Below are 18,315 nucleotides of genomic sequence, written 5' to 3' on the forward strand. Positions count from 1 at the left end.
GGCCGGGGATGTGTGCGCTCATGCGTCCCCCTCCGTCCCTCCCTCAGTGTCAAGTTACATCCACACTATGCGTATTATACCAGCTTAAAGCCATCATCCTCCCCCGCCCCAAAAGAGTCCTGGGAACTGTAGTTTGTTGAAGGGTGCTAAGAGTTGTTAGTAAAGCCCTATTCCCCTCACAGAGCTCCACCTCCTAAGCTGGTTCAACAGTCAAATTCTATCTTGGAAGAAGAGCCTTCTGCTGAGGGATGATCTCAAGCATTTAGGAAGTATTTGCATGCTGGCACATTCCACCTGTTGACAAGTAGAATGGTCCATTTGGGAGGAGCTGGGCAGTATACAAACTCAATCAAGGGTGTTGAGGACTAGTCTCATGCACAGAGTGCCTCTTGGCCCAGGAGGCAGATGGACATCCCAGCAACCTCTCATAATCTCTTTCCACATCTTGTCTGCCCACCTTCTTGTCACTCTCTCACTGGCAAACCACAATGGCGATGGAGAGGAGGGCTGATTAATGTTGCGAGTCCTTGGGCCAGGAGACGAGCGACATGAAGCTCCTGTTGCCCAGCAACCACTACATCTCCATGCAAGTGTTGCACACTACAAAGGAGGGAAAGAACAGAGGCGTCATTATACCTTTTATTCAAAACATGAGCATGTAACCCTGAGCACGCACAGAGTTCTGGCAGCAGCTCTCCAGGGTGCCAAGCAGGGGGGGTCGCCCAGTCCTACCTGGAGATGCTGTTGGGAATTGCGCCTGGGGTCCTTCTGCATCCAGTGCAGGTGCTTTGCCACAGAGCTATGCCCCCTTGAGACCAAGGCAGCCACCACCGTCCCCAGAAGTGCCTTGCAGAGATGGGTTGACACGTTTGGCCCAGAGAGGATGTTGGCTGAGGGGGGTGCCTCAGAAACTGTCCTGGATGGAGATGTGGGGCTCCCAAGAACCGGCACTTCCTCCACCCGACAGAAGAGTAGGCACTGCCCGCCCCAGGGGCTTTGGTTTGGAAGAGGAGGAGGCAGGGATGCCAGGCCGGGAGGGGAGCGTCACATCCCTTGCCAGCCCTTTGCCCGGCTTATCTGTGAACAAACAGCCTCCTGCTCAGGCCTCCACATCAGCTGCCGCTGTCGCCGCTGCCACCCCCCACCGCAGTTTGCCTTGCAGCCGCTACCATGTGTACGGGCAAATGCTCCCGGCTGGTGGGCCTCTCCTTGGTGGCCATGTCCCTGGCCTGCATCGTGGCCAACCTCCTTCTGATGTTCCCCTATGCCGAGCTGGGCTGGAAGCCTGACCAAATCACCTTGCAAGTGTGGCTGATGGGGGGCCTCATTGGCGGGGGCCTGATGGTGAGTGTGAGGGGGGGCCCAGGGGAACATGTTGCCCTTCCCCCCTGCAGGACCCTTGGGGGCCCTGGGTGCAAAGGGGCCCTCTTCCCCTTCCCTGTGGACTTGCCGCAGCTAGTGGGGGGGGGCTGGGGACAGCAGAGGGTTCACCATCCTCAAAGAGGCCTTTGAGTTGGGGTTGGGAAGAGTCTCCCTTTAAAAGAGGGAGGACAAGGCTGCCCATGGCCACTAGCCACAATTGCTATGATTACGCTCTGCCTCCCTTGTCGGAGGCAGTAGCCTCTGAATACCATTTGCTGGGCGTTGCAGGAAGGCAGCGTGCTAGTACTGTCAGCACCACCATCACTATGCTCAGCTGTTGCTAGTGGGCTTCTCTCCAGGGCATCTGGCTGGTCCCCGAGAGGACAGGGTGTGCTGGACTGGGTGGGCCCCCTCTGGCCTGATCCAGCTACTGCTGCGGCAGGGCTCTTAGGACGTCCTAATGACTCTGAGGGTTGGACGCTGATGTCTCCCGCATCCTGTAGCTTGGCTCACTTCCTTGAGTCACCTGGCCAGGCACAGTCCTGCTGTGCACCCATAATCCTCTACAATGCAGCCTGGAGAAGCGGACCATCATGCCACCGGCCCATAGCAGGATCCCAGACAGCCCCATGACTCAGAGGCCATCTTCCCATGCACAGGGTGAGACGGATGTCCCCAAATAGTTGGGGGTACCATTAGAGAACCCAGGCGTCCGTCAGGCTCCCATCCCAAAGCAGGCTGTTTCCTCAGCCCCCTCCCCGGCCATCTCTTCCTTCCAAGACCCCGCTCTCCACCCAGAGACACAGGAGACCCCCCCATCTTCCAGCACCCCCACCTTCCCCACGTGAAGTCCTCAGCTTCTCTCCCTTTGAACTTTGAGCAAACCTTTCCTGCCTCCCCGTGGAAGATAACAGAGGCCTTATCTGCATGGGAGACAGGTGGTGCTATGGGGGGGGCAGTGAGATGTCCATAAAACAAAGTGACCTCTGCCCCCCTGAAGGGGGAAGTGAGACACATCAAGGGGAAGGGAGGGGGAAGGGCAGGAGCAACAAAGGCTCAGAAATGGACTGCCGGATGGGCCTGATTTGGGGGGGGCATGGTTCTTACATGGGGGGTGTCACATCATCTCTCTTTCCTGGGGATTTCAGAGCAGCCTTCCTTTCCTGCAATACATCAGATGTGCTTGGGACAACCTGAAGACTGAAGGCAAAGATGCTCAGGCCAGAACAGCAGGCCCTAGATCTGACAAGCCCAGGGCCCCCCATGTTGCTGGTCCCCCAACCCTCTTCCCAGCCTCCGATGCAGGAAGCTTGCACTCGGGTCCTGCTTGCGGGCTTCCCCCAGGCACCTGGTTGGCCACTTTGAGAACAGGATGCTGGACTAGATGGGCCACTGGCCTGATCCAGCAGGCTCTTATGTTCTAAGCTCTTCTGCCCCCCCGATTGTTGTTTGTGTCCCAGCAAGTGTGTTGTGGACTCCTGACAACTGCAGCCCAAAGGCCGCTGTTTGCCCCACACCCCACGCCTGCCGCCATGTTGGGGGTCGGCTGGCAACCTTGCGGGGCACAAAGCAGCTCTGACTTTCCCTTGTCTCTGCTTCTCACCAGGTCCTCTGCACCGGGTGCTCTGCAGTGCGGGCTGGAGGAAAAGGCTGCTGCGGATATGGGTGCTGTGGGAACAGATGCCGGGTATGGATGCAGGAGCAGCCCAGCCTTCGCCAACCTGGCGCCCTCCAGCTGTTTTGGACTACAGTTCCCATCAGCCCCAGGGAGCACATCCTACAGCTGTGCTGGCAGGGGCTGATGGGAATTGTAGTCCACAACAGCTGGAGGGTGCTGGGTGGAGCCAGCCCAGGCTGCAGTGGGGCTGTGTTGCTAAAAGGGCCGTGCAGGTATATGAGGTGCAGGGTGGAGTGGGGTGGGGTGAGAGAGTAATATGTTCTAAGAGGACAATGCTTTTCTGCCCTTTAAAACCACAAGAGATCTGGGGGGGATAATTCCTGGCCATTGGACCTAGATATTCCATTCCCTTCTTAAAACATCCAAAACTCTGCTGTTGGGATACAATATGCAAGTTGCTTTGCTGCTTATCTTGGCATATCGCTTTCGGCCCTTATTATTCATATTTTCAGCAGTGGTGTCGTGGCAAATCCAGAAGTGGAGGGTCCCTTTGTTATAATCATGCCATGCCCCCTCACAGCCACGCCCCTCACTTGCTTGCTTGCTCTCCATTGTCATCTCCACACTCCCCAGTCCTTCCTGTGTGTGCCTTCTATCACAACAGCAGACATCCCTAAGAGCCCATCAGTATGAAAGAGGAGTGTGTTAGCTACTGAGAAGAATCCTCTCAGTGGCTCACTTACTGCCTTTCACTCTGATTGGATCCAATATGCAGGAAAGGACAAGGAACCATATTAGAAGACTTCTTGTCAGTGGCTCACACACTCCCCTTTCATGCCAACTGGCTCGTAGGATGCTGGAGACAGAGGGACCCTGCTGGGACCCTGCTCCCAAAAAAGTAATGGGTCTAAGACCGCCCCCCCCAGACCCCAGAAGACTACATTCCTGATTTTCAGATCTGACAAAGGTGGTGTTGGGGGGGACCTGAGTGGAGAGATGTACAGACTTTCCTTCTGCGTGCCCTAATAATAAAAATCTGTTCTTGAATTTCTAAAAAGAGAGGTTCTGGGACTCAGGCCCAGCTGGAAGCCCCTCCCCCTTCCCCCTCCCTTTCCCATTTCAGGTTTCCTGACTCTGCTTTCAGCCGCTCAGTGGTGAGGTCAAGGCAGCCTGCACAGGAACAGAGGCACAGACATTGTTATGACCGCTTGGCATGGCCCACACAGCTGGGTGTAAGTGGCAATGCACAGGCACTCTGTGTGTGCCTAGGAGCACCATCTTCTCTAGGATGTGTCTGCTAGTTGCAGGGCTGAGCTCTGCCATCCAAAACAGCAACAGAAGTGCAGGGAGTCCTGGTTCTAGGTTTGAAGGCGAGCCAGTGTTTCCACCCCTGGTTGATCCAGCACTTACCCAATAGACGAAATAAGAGGTGCTCTCCAATAATAACAACAATAATAATAATAATAATAATAAATAGTGGCTCTGCCAAGAGGGCTCTGAGTTCGAGAAGTCACCACGAGAGGGATGAAGTTGTTGAAGCAGAAGAGGGGGTGGGCAAGCGGGAGGGGTGCTGGGGACCTCCAGCTCTCCTTCCCCCCACCTCATCCTCTCCTGCCCCCACTCTCTGCCCTGCACAGATGCTCCGTTCAGTGTTCTGTTCGGTCTTTGGAGGCCTGGGGGGTTTCTACTGCCTGGTGGTGTCGTCGACAGGCCTGGCCAATGGGCCCATGTGTGAGACAAAAGACGGCTCATGGGGGTCACCCTTCAAGAATCTCAGGTGAGGGGGCAGGGAGGCAACCGACCCACAAGGGCCCCTTCCAAGAAACGGAGCCTGCCTCGATTTCCCCACACGCAGCCCCCTCCAAAATCCCCCTAGCCTCAGCCTGGATTCCCATTGCCCCAGCCCCCCTCAACGCAGGGACAAAGGAGGCAGCCTATACCAAGTCAGACCATCTAGCTCAGTACTGCTGACACGGACTGGAAGCAGCTCCCAGGGGTTCAGGACGGGGCCTCTGCCTCAGCCTTTGCTGGCAATGCCTGGGGGATTTCTGCACCTGCCACTGAGCCACAGCCTTCCCCCCCCCCAGTATCAGGCCCAACCCCCCCAACCTCAACCCCCCCACCCCACCTGTTCCTGCTGGCTCAGCTCCCAGAGTAAGAGGTGCTGGTGCTTAACCCAACAGGCAAGGCACTCCCTCCCCCTCCCTCTGCCCTAGACGCTCAGCTGGGCGGCCCTCAGCCTTTGCCAGCCGCTGCCCTCCAGATGTTTTCGACTACACTTCCCATCAGCCCCAGCAGCACACTGCCCTGCCAGGTGAGGTGATGGGAGTTGTAGTCCAAAACATCGGGAGGGAGGAGACTTGGGGTTGGCTGAATAAATCCAGAGCTTGGCAGTCACTTTTTTGAACTACAACTCCCATCAGCCCAATCCAGTGGTCATGCTAGCTGGGGCTGATGGGAGTTGTAGTTCAAAAAAAGTAATTTTTCCAAGCTCTGAATAAACCCCCAACCTGTCAGGGCTGGGGTTTTTTGGGGGGGGGCGTTCAGGGCACCGCCCGGTCTCTGCCCCACTGACACGCCTCTTGCCTCCCCTGGCAACACCCACAGCGAGAACTACCTGGGCAACCGGGCCCTGTGGGAGGAGTGCGTGAAGCCCCCCAACGTGGTCCTCTGGAACGTCGTCCTCTTCTCCATCCAGCTGGGCCTGGGCCTCCTGGAGCTGGTGCTGTGCAGCGTGCAGGTGGTGAACGGCCTCCTGGGCACCGTCTGCGGGGACTGCCGCCGAGCAGAAGACCGCGCGGTAAGGGGGCTGGCGGGGAAAGGCTGGGGCTGGAGGAGCACGGCGGCTGCACCTGGCGGGCCAGTCAAGGGGGCCGAGGGCGAGGCACGCCGAGGGGAGCAACACTGCCTCTCTTGCCCTTCTCTCCCGGGGGAAGGTTGCCCTCCCGGCCACGGAGGGGCCTTCCCTCTCCTCTCTCAGGGCACCCGCAGGGCCAGTCCGCAGGCTGTTGCTGAGCGCCCCCCCCCGCAGCCATTCCGTGACGTCACAGCAGCTCAGCCTGCGTCCCCTGGGCACCTCGGAAGAAGCCCTTTGTGCTCCTGGGCTACATATAGGGTCAAGCTGGCGGTCGCTTACTCTCCCCCTCTTTGCTTTCCTGGTAGGGCGAAGGCCTGTGAGGCCCCCCCCCCCGGACCACCTCCCCACAGTGTGCACACTCCTTCCAAGCCCCCCAGAGCCATCCCAAAAGCCAAGCCACGCTCTCCTGTCTTTCTTGGCTACAATCTGCAAAGTGCATTGTTTATTGGAAGATGCAGGAATAAACATCCCTCTCCACTGCAGAGTCTGCTCCTGAAGGTTTGTGTGCAGAGAGGACGGGGGTGGGTAGGTGGGGGGCTTTTGAGAGGCGCGGCGGCCGCGGCTGGGGGGCACCCTGGAGGTGGGGATCTGAATCTGCCCCCAAGGGAAGGAAGGGAGGAGGGGCTACTAGGGGAGAGGAGCCTCACACTCGGGTGGGGTGGGGTGGGGGCATCTGTGATAACACACGCACAGGGGGGAGGGGGGCACGGGTCTTAGAGCGGTACTTAGGAACATCCAAAGGGAGGGCCTTGTTGGCGTCAGCCCAAAGGCCCATCCTGCCCCCAAAGGCAGCGGCCTCTGGGAAGTTCACAAGCAGGGCATGAAGACAATAGCCCCCTCTGCTTGTGATGCCCAGCAGCAGGTATTTGGGGGTAGACTGCCTCAGAATGTGGGGGTTCCGTTTGGCTACAAGGGCCGACGGACACTTGCAGGCCTGTCCTTGGCATTTCCAAATCCTGAAGTTGTAAGGAGGGGAGACCCCTGAGGGGTGCAGAGTGTAGAGGTGACAATGGCTGCTTAGGTGAAAGGCTGGGCAGTGCATAAAAAGGCATTCCGCAGATGCTCAGAGGCACTCTGTTTTTAATATACAACCCAGTGAACCCTGGTAAGCAGTGATGAGATGGAAGCACTCTGCATGTGCTCAGAAGTAATCTCATCTTTGTCATTAATGTATTCTGGGACAAACCCTTTGCACTGACTGAGCAGGGTTCAGTAGGAGAGTGATGTAGGAAGACAAAAGTGTGTCTCATATTTGAGGTGGGGTCGGTTGCTGCTGGTGGAACAGAGAGGAGGGGGTGGGAAGAAGAGCTTGAGGTCTCTGCGGAGCCCCCTGGTGGCTGGGGGAGGGGGCCCTTTGCTTGAAGGATCCTCCTGGCTGTGTTGCTGGCAGGTCTCCAGCTGACTCAGGGCAGGAGGGAGAGGAGGGGGGCGGGTCTCACCCACTGAATTTCCCAGGGGCTGGGGGGCTGAGGGGGAAGGGGGTCTCCATCCCTCCTTGGGATCTCAGTGGTTGCAGCAGTAGAAGCGGACGTCATTGAGGGCGGTGTCGTCCCTCAGGGCCCCACGCACGGGTTCCTGCTTGGTCTGGATGCCACACAGCACTCTCTTGCAGGAGGGGCTCCACCCTCCATACTCCCCCCAGCTCAAGCCGTTTCCCTCCAGAGTCGCCCCGCCTGAACAAGCAAAGCGGACGTTGGTGGCACCCATGACGTCCTGAATGCCAGGCCGGTTCTGCTCCACTCGCAGGGAGAATCTCACCAGGTACGTGCCCTCAGGGCACCAGATGGGCTGTAGCCAGTGCCCCCACCTGGAGGAAGAGAGACAGAGGAGGGAGGCAGTAAGAGGCAGGCCATCGCCCAGGACACTGCTCCACAATTAAGCAGTGTGTATACCCAGCCCCACCGCCTGAACCTAAACCTACCGTCTTCCCCCTATACCAGTGGGGGGGAGCCTCTGACCCATGGGGCCTATCAGGCCCTCCAGGCTTCCCCATTTGGCCAGTGAGGCTATTTCGGTCAAGCAATGCCCACCTGCCCTCCTCCCAATATCATCTATTAACATCATTTGTGGGGCAGGCAAAAACCTGGATCACAGCTCCTTGTCCTCGGTGCTTTACAGGCTGAGCCTGTTAGTTACCAGGTTGTATCCGCACCTGGAACCTATCGTTGTTGAGGCACAACTTTTCTGCTTTTAAAAAAGTATTTTTATTATTCACTCAGAATTGTTTCCTGCAAGCAAGAATCTTTTAAATAAAAGCAAAATAGCCCTATAAAGCTCCTATAGGACTTTGTCTGTCCATTCTGGTTATAACTGCATGTTGTTGAATGCACAAACAAATCTGGTCTTGAAAAACACAGGAAGACTTTGCAGAAAAACACCAGATTGTAACAACTTAGCATGAATGCTGTCTGGATTCTCTATAAAATGTCCGTGCAAAGCAAAGGACTCACGGGCCACTCTGCGATTCCACGATGTGGGCTTCGCGTTTGTCACCGTGGCCGCCACGTGTGCAAAACAGCCGGATTCCGTTCAGCGCCGTGTCGTCTTTCATTTCCCCCTGATAGGACTCCACCTTGGGCAGCGAGAAAGAAGAGTGTGGGGAGGGGGCCAGATGATGCATGGATCCTTCTCCCCACCCCCAGGTAATCGGCATGTGGGGGGAGGAAGCCTCCAGGTCACCCACCCGCCTTCCAGATCTGTGGCAGTTTCTTGTTAAAAGAGTCTGAGAGGAGTCAGGCCTCAAGACTGCCTGAAAGCCACGTCCGGAACTCCCACCTCCCTCATCATCATCATCATCATGCCAGGAGTGTGGGGTTTACTGTGCTGACAGCAGCCCTCAGGCACCCAAAGTGGCTTCATCGCACAGTCTAAAGCATCGGAGATCAGGATAGTCATTCCTTTTTGGCCATTTGATCACCTGTGGAGCTGGACTGGCCCTGGTTACGTGGTGGAGGGCAGGTTGGAAGGAAAGGCACTCTGTACAGGCTCAGGGGCACCGCCTTATTTTCATTCCTTCATGTGTTCCTGAGCTTAGCATGTCTGGGTCAGGACTAGCCCATTCTGAATTCGGCAGGAGAGAGACTCAGAGGGCCTCAAGATGACCCCTCTGCCCCCCTGATGGTCCTTTAGAGCCCCTCAATTGTCACCAGCCTCAGGAGAGGCAGGCCAGGCACAAGGGAGATTTTTTGGGGGAAGCGGTGTTACCTTGAGGCTGAATCCTGTGGCATAAGTATCTTCTGGGCACATCTCCTGCCAGCCCCAGGACCCCCAGGTGCCTCCGTTGGATACCCCAATGACAGCCTCGTGTTCCAGGACCCCTTTGGGCTCCGCCATGACTCCAGCAAGTAAAAGCACCACTAGGGCTGCCAGCCCTCTGCACCCCACAAGCCACATCATGCCAGAGAGTGCACGATAAATGGGCGCCGGGCTTTTATTCCCTTGGCTGGGAAACGTGATCCTTCTCACTGCACGGAGATTGGCTTCCTTGAGGGGGTGGGGGTGAAGGGCTCAGGGTGAGTGGCGCCTCCCGGCAGCTGATCCCAGGCACCCACAGGTGCTGCCGCAGCAGAAGGGCCGGTCTGTCCAGTTGGGATTAGCCTGGAACAAAAGGGGAGCAAGAAACCAGAGCCCGGGCCCTGCTCTGCCCCCCAGGAAGGACGCCACCTCCAAAGGGCACACTGGCATCAAAGCGAATCTGGGCCTTCCTCCTCCTCCAAACACGCACAGACCTCTCTTTATTTGGCATTGAATCCCATCTTTATCCTCCAAGGAGCTCCAAGGAGCCAACACGTGTTCTCCCCTGCTCCATTTAATCCTCACAACAACAACAACCCTGTGTGGTTGGTGGGGTCAAGAGATTGTAACTGGCCCTAGCACTTAATGGCGGAGTGAGGACTTGTCTTAGTCTCATATTTATTTATTTGTTTACTATATTTATATCCCATCCTTCCAGCAGGAGCCCAGGGCGGCAAAAAAAGCATTGAAAACACTTTCAAACATCATAAAAACAGACTTTAAAATATATTAAAACAAAACATCTTTACAAACATTTTATAAAAAGCTTTAAAAACATATTTAAAAGCAATTCCAGGACAGAGGCAGACTGGGATAAGGTCTCAAAAGGCTTGTTGAAAGAGGACGGTCTTCAATAGGCGCAGAAAATATAACAGAGATGGTGCCTGTCTAATATTCAAGGGGAGGGAATTCCACAGGGTAGGTGCAGCCACACTAAAGGTCCATTTTCTATGTTGTGTAGAATGGACCTCCTGATAAGAAGGTATCTGCAGGAGGCCCACACCTGCAGAGTGCAGTGATTGACTGGCTATATAAGGGACAAGACGGTCTTTCAGGTATCCTGGTCCCAAGCTGTCTAGGGCTTTGTACACCAAAACTAGAACCTTGAACTAGTAACTGCACTGGTTCTGTGCTGAGCTGGATTGGGGGTGGGGGTGGGGGTAGGGGTGGGTTCTTCTCCCTATGGCTGCTTCACAGGCTTCCAGGTTCTAGCATGGAAAAGGGACTTCAACGCTGACTAAACCTTTTAGTACAGACTTCTCCAGCCTGGTGCCCTCAGTGCTGGCTGGGGTTGATGGGAGTTGTGGACCAAAACTTATGAAGGGCACCAGGTTGGGGAAGGCTGTTTGAATGCATGCTCCAGGGATAAAAATCCACCGCTATGACCGTGAGTCCCTTGCTTGCCAATCATCGCAATGCTTTTCTGCTCATTCGCTGAAACACCAGAAGGTGGGAGGGACCCCATTCACCACATCTGGAACAAATGGGCCGGGGGAGATGCCTGCCCATCTTCCTCCTTGCTGCAAAGGTGAAGTGCATAGAGCTGAAGGAGGAAGGTGGAAGAGTGGCACTCTTTCCCACTTCCTCTTCCAGCTCTACATGCTTTCAAGGTGCAGAATAATTCTGCTGGAGCTGACTTTGGGTCAGATCCTGTAGAAAAGCAAAATCTATGTACCCATGCACCCATGGCACTCACTCAAAAATCCAAATGTGCCCACACCTAAAAAGGTTGGTGACCTCTGCATGGCCCTTCCATCTCTGATTCTACAGTGTGGTGACTGCCACCAGCTTAGATGGCCTTAAAAAGAGGATTAGATCCATGCAGGATAAGGCTATCAACGGCTACTAGCCATGGGGGCTGTGTATTTAGTTACCTCCAGTATGAGAGCCAGTGTGCTGCTGAAGACCAGTTGCTGGGAATCACAAGTGGAAGGAGTGCTGTTGTGCTGAGCTCTGCTTGTGGGCTTCCCTTTGAGGCATCTGTGCCCAACAGGATGCTGAACTATGTGGGCCTTTGGGCTGTCCCAGCAACAGCCGAGCTCTTTTTAATGGGCTTCCTATCAATTAAAGGAAGGGCAAGAGGGAGCTCAACAGTTAACGGGTCAGGGAGCCCAGGAGATTGCTTAGGGTGTACTAGGCACCGGTCTTTTAGTGTTGCAGCTCCAGCCCTCTGGAACCGGCTACCAGCTGAAATTAGACAGGCGACTTATGTCTTGATGTTTAGGCACCTACTGAAGGCATTTTTTGTTTAAGAAGGCTTTCCTTGAAATGTGACCCAGTCATTTTATGGAATAGTAATTCTACATGAGTAGGAATGAGTTTATGGTTTTGTGATTAGAGTTTGTATGTTATTGTGTTTTGTTTTACACTGTTTTGATGGCCTCAGGCTGTGAAGCAGTTTATGAATTTGTAAAATGAATGGAATGAAATAGCAGCAGTGGAAAAGGCCTCTCTCTGTCCTCCTCCAATACTCGGCTAGGCAGAGAAACTGTTGGCAAGAGCTGGGCGATGCCAGCTGGCAACTGTATGAGCACCCCTACGAGACATGGCTTGGACCCCAAGGAAGGGGCACACTACAGGCATAAAATGCAGCGAGGCTGTTTTGTCTGGCAGTGTTTCGATTGGATTTTGCAGCTCCTGGTGGTGTCTGCAGCTGCCTGCTGTCTGTGCCCGGTTTCCCCTCTCCTCTGCCCACCCCAGCTCCTATTGGCAGAGCTTTCATCTCTCCAACTTCACCACCCCCTAGAAATCATCTCCTTATTTCTCCTGGTGTTAGCACTTTAAATAATCAAAGGGAGTGAGATCTCTCTCTCCTCCCCGCTTCTTTTTTAATTAATTAATTTATTTATACCCCACCTTTCCTCCAAGGAGCTCAAGGTGGCGCATATGATGCTCCTCCCTCTCCATTTTATCCCCACAACAACCTTGTGAGGTAGGTTAGGCTGAGAGACTGTGACTGGCCCAAGATCACCCAGCAAGCTTCATGGCTGAGTCAGGATTTGAACCCTGGTCTTGCAGGTCCTAGTCCAACACTCTAATCGCTATGTCACGGTGTCCATTACAGAGACTGATGGGCAGAGACAAACCCACATCTTCCCCCCCACACACCAGCCTCTTGTTGCAAAATGAGTAAACCCCATTGAATTCAGTGTGGCTTACTTCTGAGGAGACATGGGTAGGACTGTGGTAGGCTGGCGGTGGGAGGGAGGGAAACGGGATGCTCCACCGTGATACACCCACACACATCCACTGACTTCAGGGATGTGGGACCAGCCCTAGGAAACATTTCTACTGTATACACCTGGCAGTCGCCACTCAGGGTAGGAACTCACTCCCTGTCCTGCTGGTTGCAGTGCGTCTCCGCCTCTCTCTTCTGAAAATGGGGCCACACAAGAATGCTAGTCAAACCCGCCCCCTTTTACTGTAAAACCTGGTGGGAGCAGCTGGAGTGCACTTTTTTTTTAAAAAAAAATCAGCTTTGAAGAGATTTCGCAACTGATCAACCCTTTTCCCCTCCAGGGGCTAATGGAAACGCTTTGTTCTGGCAACTAGTGTGTTTACAGCCTCAAACAGTTTTAAAGTTGGAGTGAAGCTGGTTTTGTTTATATCGAACATCACAACACATCTTCTTGCCACATATCCATTCCCCACCTACTTGCCCCTCATGGGGCCAGCTGAGGCAAATCACTCCCCCAGGCTGCTTGACACAACTGGGCCAGCAGGGAAAAACAAGCACATTTTAAAGCTGCTCCTTTCCTGCAGGACTCAGTCTTTGCTGCTTAAATCCCTGGCCTGGGCGTGGGTGAAAATTCCCCACCTTTGTTCAGTTCTTCTGCACGCTGAGTAAATAGCCTGCATTTTTTACCTTATCAAATGTTTAATCCCCAAAGCAGCCTGGTTTCATTTGTAGCTCAGTTTCATTCCCTCCCTCTCATGCTAGTCCAGCGGGGAGCCCTCCTCCGTATGTCAGGAAGGGGCTTTTCCATGTTAAACCAGGGGAGGTGATGCAGCGCCCAGAAACCCCTTGGGAAAGCTCCCAAGTGCTGCTTATGCAAATCCTGCAGAGTCAGTGTGCACATGGGGAGTGCACCACAGCCCAGGCCACCTCCCCTGGCTTTCACCGGGTGGCCTCCAGATGTTTCAGACTACATCTCCCACCAGTCCAGCCAGAACGGCCATGCTGTTGACCAAAACATCTGGCGGGCACTAGGTTAAGGGAAGCCTGGACCAGGAGAGGACTTTCTGCAGGCCTGTGCTAAGAGCCCTGCCAAGGAGGTGGGCAAACCGAGGAGGAGATTCAACAAACCAGTGACAATTTTTTTAAAGCATACATTAGTTTCATAAAAGAAAATACAAACATCATCATACATCACTTTTATGTTAACAAGAAAAGAAGAAAAATTGTTTAGAGATGAATAAACAAATCAAGAACAAAACAAGAAAAATTATAGTTATTCCATAGTGCCATTTATATATGGTTTATATACAGTTACAGTGTTGAGTTTAACTCAAGTCTTTTATGAAAGGATGACTTGTCCAATATTTATATATATTTTGTTTTATTAAGCCAATAAGAAAAAATCTGAACCAAGGTTTTAACACGTTGTTTTGTTTGTCTAAAGTTCCATCTGATCATTGTTGGGTTTTTTGGAATATGATCTCTCATACTTAAGAAATGGAAATGGGCTGCCTTCAAGTCGCTCCCGACTTATGGCGACCCTATGAATAGGGTGTTCATGGTAAGCGGTATTCTGAGGGGGTTCACCATTGCCTCCCTCTGAGGCTGAGAGGCAGTGAGTGGCCCAAGAGGTCACCCAGTGAGCTTCGTGGCTGTGTGGGGATTCGAACCCTGGGCTCCCAGGTTGTAGTCCAACACCTTAACCACTACACCACACTGGCTCTCCATACTTAATCCTGTGCTAAATTGCCTGTTCCCATTGCTTTATGAATGGAGCTTGTCATTTTTCCCTTGTTGGGAGCTGCGGAGCAGGAATCTTTGCAAGAATCTCCTTGTGCCGCCCCTGCACCGGCTTAAATGAAAACTGTGGCTTCAAAGAAAAAACGGAGGAATCAGGTGGGCGCTCCTTTGAAGTTTGAATCACCTGACATCATGTGGCATCAGGGGAGTGGCAGGGGTGTGGGACCACTACCTGTCCAATGCAGTTTCCCACACTGGCTTTAAGGCGTAGAAAGTCAAAAACAGGGATACATAATCCCCTGCTGAATTAGTTATTCATCCTGCTAAAGCCTATGATTTGTAAATGGGTCAGTAATTCTTAATATCCCACTTGCTCTCCGTTCCTTCTGCTCTTGTCTGTCTACAGGAAAGAGTTCAGCTTGCCATCTCAGCTGAGAGGATGTTGCCAGTCATATGCACAGGACATGCATGGCTTTTGGCAATCAAATCAATGCAATCCCAAAAGCAATTGTAAAAGTTTGGCCCTCAGGAGAGGAGCCCATCCTTCAAATCTGTATCTTATCCAGCTAGCGAATAAGTGAATGCCCCCACCCGTCTTCACAAAAGAAGAGCCCATTACCTTGACCATAGGACTCAAGGTATGGAGACCAAGCAAGGACACCTGCATGACCGAATCAATCCTGCATTCTTGTTTAAGGCTTTTGTCCAGAAAGGTATACAAACTGGACTCCAAGAGCCATTCTCGATCCTGGGGTTCTGGGTCCTGGTTGCTCAGGCCTGGAATCGCCTCCTGAATCACTTAGCCAGACAGACAGACCCCAGTGAAGGGTCTGACTCTCCCCTGCTTTCCCTTCCCTCTCTCTGGACCCCTCCCTGCTGAAACAGAGGTCCCCGCTTGCTGAAGCTGCTTCAAGGGCCCTTGTCAGGGCTCCACTGCTTCCCCCTGGACCTTTGCTAGCCAAAGCAGAGATCCAAGAAGCAGGACCGGAGCCAGGCATGACAGGGCCCTGCACTTGCCACCTACCTCTCCCGCTGCAGTAAATGCTGGCCACGCTGTGTGCACATGCTTGCCTTCAACCAAGATGGCAGTGAAGGCATCAGCCCCATAGGGAAGCATCAGCCGCCATCTTGGTTGATGGCAGGCATGTGCACACAGCACAGCCAGCATTCACCACAATGGAAGAGGTGGGTGGGGTGTGCTGTCAGGCATCGTGGGCCTGTGTGGTTGTAGGGGGGGGCTGGGAGCTCCTTCTCTGTGATCTGTGGCAGGGTTGGGAGCTGCCGCTGCCGCGGATCGCGGAACAGGCGCTACCCATCCACCCAAAGGAGGCGCCCTTCAGAGGCCCTTGGCCAGGGCCCGACCTGGCCACCCTCTGGTGCCGGCCCTCCCAAGAAGCCACTTCAGGGCCTGCCTGCTGCATCTGCTCTTTCCCCGCCTGACCCAGGAGTTTCAATGTGCCCCAATTCTACTTCCAGATTGCCCACCAGGGCTGGGAAAAATCTATCTTGCCCTCTGTCCTGTCTTCTGGAGGTTGTTTCCCTACAAATTGTCATCTCCACATCTGCTCCCTTTGCCTGCCCAGATCAGAGGCCGATCTCTGGCCCTCCCTGCCCAGCTGAGCATGACTAAGGTCTAGTCTGCAAAGTCCAGACTAGAGAGCCCAGAGAGAGAGAGAGAGAGAGAGCAGGCTAGTGCACCTTCCTCAGTTGTGCTGAACTCAACCACCCTCCATCTACTTATGCCTTGTGTGCATGCTCCTTTGTGTGTGTGTGTGAGAGAGAGATTTGTTAGGAGTAGGGTTTTTTTTGCTGATTCCCTTACATGTACTGTTACTGAGCCATCCCCCAGTGAGGTGTTAAATGTGTATATGTTGATTCCGTGTGTGTATGCTCAATATTCCCATGTTTAAGGTCCCTGTGTAAGCTACTGGGTAAATCTGCCAAGATGCGCTATGGCCAGTGTCTAAAGATCCTAATTCATATGTGAATGTGAAACACATGTCTACAGAAGAGTCTTGCTAACGGTTGAGGCCCCTGAATTTTGTGGAAGCAAAAATGTTGCAGGCAGCTAACACCGCCTCTCCTGTTATCTGGCTCTCCGCATCTTGGATTCTGGGCCTGGTGCTGATTCTGCTTTGCTGCACGCCAGCCCTTCAAACTCTCTCTCACTCTGTACCTTTGTAAGCCACACAGATGCCAACAACAGCTTTTGGGGTGGGTTAGGTTTCTTACTGTTATGGTTTTAAATTTTAACGTTTTAATGTATTGTTTTATCTTGTACGTCACCCAGAGTGGCTGGACAACCAGCCAGATGGGCGACTAATACATTTAATAAATAAATTAATAATAATAATAACAACATCCAGTGCGTGCGGGCAGGTAACCTTAATGCCTGGACTTAAAAAGGTCCCACAACAGCCTCCCTTTAAGCAGCTGTGCAGACTACTTCAGTTGCAAAGCCCACAATTAACATTCCTCTTCCCCTCTGCCCCCTCCCCATCATGCCAATCCATGCTTTAACAACTGCTTCTGCATTCCTGATACAAGAAACAAAAGACAAAACAAAAAGGAAGGGAGGAAGGTGGAGTTTTACCCTTCAAACTCCCTTCAATCATAGCTTCACCTCTGTGACTGCAGGAATAAAATGGGCTTTCCTTCTCCTGCCCTGACTTGGGAACAGGCACAGTTCTGCTGCAGGAAAGGAGAATATGTTTTCGAAGTAAAAATCATAAAACGAGCATCTCTGTAACCATGTACAGGCCCAGCCACCCTGCCCAGCCCCCAGACTGTACAATGTTTTTGAAAAGTCAGAAGAAAAAAAGGGTGATGCTGTGGTGGCCACTGTCAGCCCTGGGGTGGTGGAGTGTGCGGGGGGGGCAGGATGCCCCCCACCCAGCCTAAGTGCTGATGCAGGGCGTGTTTGCTGCTGTCCCCACTCTCTGGGTGGTCATTTGAGGGCCCTGGTCCTCTACCTGAAGGTCCAGCCCTTGCTGCACCCCAGAGGACAACCCCCAGGCTGGTCTCTGGCCCCTTTGATCCCCTCCACCTGACTCCCTGGCAGGGTCCCCTAAGTGACACTACTCGAGAGGAGCTGCTCCAGGGAAGGAGCTGTCTCATTTCCTCAGGATCTGGCCACCAGGTGTCAGGGGAAACTGGCCCTGAGCTGCTTGCCTGGAGAAGAGAAGACTGAGGGGAGAGATGATAGCACTCTTCAAGCACATGAAAGGTTGTCACATAGAGGAGGGCTGGGATCTCTTCTTGATTGTCCCAGAGTGCAGGACACAGAATAATGTGCTCAAGTTGCAGGAAACCAGACTTCAACTGAATATCAGGAAAACTTCCTAACTGTTAGAGCCATACGACAATGGAACCAATGACCTAGAGAGGTAGTGGGCTCTCCGACACTGGAGGCCTTCAAGAGGCAGCTGGACAGCCATCTGTCCGGAATGCTTTGATTTGGATTCCTGCATTGCGCAGGGGGTTGGACTTGATGGCCTTATAGGCCCCTTCCAACTCTACTATTCTATGATTCTATGCCTCTGCCATCCCATCCACCACCTTGGTCTGTGGCCTGCCGCCTTCTCAATCCCCGCTGGGGCTGTTTGCTTTCCGCTGGGGCAAAGGTCTCTCCAGGGTGTCAATGATTAATCTGCCCCACAGTCTTCCTGTTTGCAACATAACCCCCAAGGGAATGGGGGTTGCTTCTCCAGGCACGTGGGTGGGGGGCACGCACACCAAATAATGGGATTCAGGAGAACGCGCGAGCTGGCCTCTCCTGAGACCTTTCCATCCCACCCAAGTGACTTCTGCCAAAATGAGCCATGGGGAGGCGGGCGAGAGATGCAGCCATTCAAAGCACCACCCACAGAGCACCTCGTTTTGAGTCCCCCCTTCGTCCCCAGGCGGCTGTGCCAGTTTGGGAGGTGAGGGGTTCAAGGCTTTGGCGTCGCTTGTGGTCACACTGGCAGCCCTTCCCTCCAACCCTGAAAACTGAGGTGCTGGTTGCATTACCCAGCACAGAAGCACAAGGAGCCTGCACAGGCGCTTTGCAAAGGCCAGAGTGTCCCTTTCGGCTCCAGGGTGTGGCAGTCAAAGCGTTCTTGCAGAGGTCAGAGGCACTCCCTTTGTTGCAGGGATGCTGGACGCTCCAGGAGGAGAGCCCGACTCTAGAGAGAGGGGCTGGGGCAGAGCGCCCCCGCAACTCTTTCTACACGCCAAGGCAGCCTCCACCCTCCCTGCCTCCCTCCGTCCCTGCCTGATAAGCAG

General features: G+C 53.7%; 2 protein-coding genes across 3 annotated transcripts; one reads left to right on the forward strand and one right to left on the reverse strand.

Moving 5' to 3' along the window:
* The first annotated feature begins 1,061 nt into the window (after positions 1-1,061).
* TM4SF5 (transmembrane 4 L six family member 5) lies at positions 1,062-6,319 on the forward strand. Of its 2 annotated transcripts, XM_061591076.1 has the most exons (5): positions 1,066-1,344; positions 2,969-3,049; positions 4,618-4,757; positions 5,588-5,780; positions 6,143-6,319. In XM_061591076.1, exons 1-5 carry the CDS (start codon positions 1,171-1,173, stop codon positions 6,155-6,157), a joined length of 603 nt encoding a protein of 200 aa, XP_061447060.1. In that variant the 5' UTR covers positions 1,066-1,170; the 3' UTR covers positions 6,158-6,319. The 2 variants fall into 2 exon arrangements, with proteins under 2 accessions (XP_061447061.1, XP_061447060.1); XM_061591077.1 differs by lacking the exon at positions 2,969-3,049 and having other exon boundaries at positions 1,062-1,344.
* VMO1 (vitelline membrane outer layer 1 homolog) lies at positions 6,148-9,230 on the reverse strand. Its single transcript, XM_061590248.1, has 3 exons — positions 9,042-9,230; positions 8,288-8,409; positions 6,148-7,644 (listed from the first exon to the last, which is right to left on the reverse strand). The coding sequence occupies exons 1-3, from the start codon at positions 9,228-9,230 to the stop codon at positions 7,341-7,343; spliced, it is 615 nt and encodes a 204-aa protein (XP_061446232.1). The 3' UTR covers positions 6,148-7,340.
* Positions 9,231-18,315: the final 9,085 nt, after the last annotated feature.

The sequence above is a fragment of the Rhineura floridana genome, chromosome 11 (assembly GCF_030035675.1).
Source record: "Rhineura floridana isolate rRhiFlo1 chromosome 11, rRhiFlo1.hap2, whole genome shotgun sequence".
Classification (NCBI taxonomy): domain Eukaryota; kingdom Metazoa; phylum Chordata; class Lepidosauria; order Squamata; family Rhineuridae; genus Rhineura; species Rhineura floridana.

Coding starts and splice junctions, on each gene's coding strand:
- TM4SF5 (XM_061591076.1), top strand. CDS start 1,171: ATGTGTACGGGCAAATGCTCCCGGCTGGTGGGCCTCTCCTTGGTGGCC. Junction 1,345..2,968: donor TCATTGGCGGGGGCCTGATG/GTGAGTGTGAGG, acceptor GCTTCTCACCAG/GTCCTCTGCACCGGGTGCTC. Junction 4,758..5,587: donor TCACCCTTCAAGAATCTCAG/GTGAGGGGGCAG, acceptor CAACACCCACAG/CGAGAACTACCTGGGCAACC.
- VMO1 (XM_061590248.1), bottom strand. CDS start 9,230: ATGTGGCTTGTGGGGTGCAGAGGGCTGGCAGCCCTAGTGGTGCTTTTA. Junction 8,410..9,041: donor CCACAGGATTCAGCCTCAAG/GTAACACCGCTT, acceptor TCGCTGCCCAAG/GTGGAGTCCTATCAGGGGGA. Junction 7,645..8,287: donor GTGGAATCGCAGAGTGGCCC/GTGAGTCCTTTG, acceptor CTCTTCCTCCAG/GTGGGGGCACTGGCTACAGC.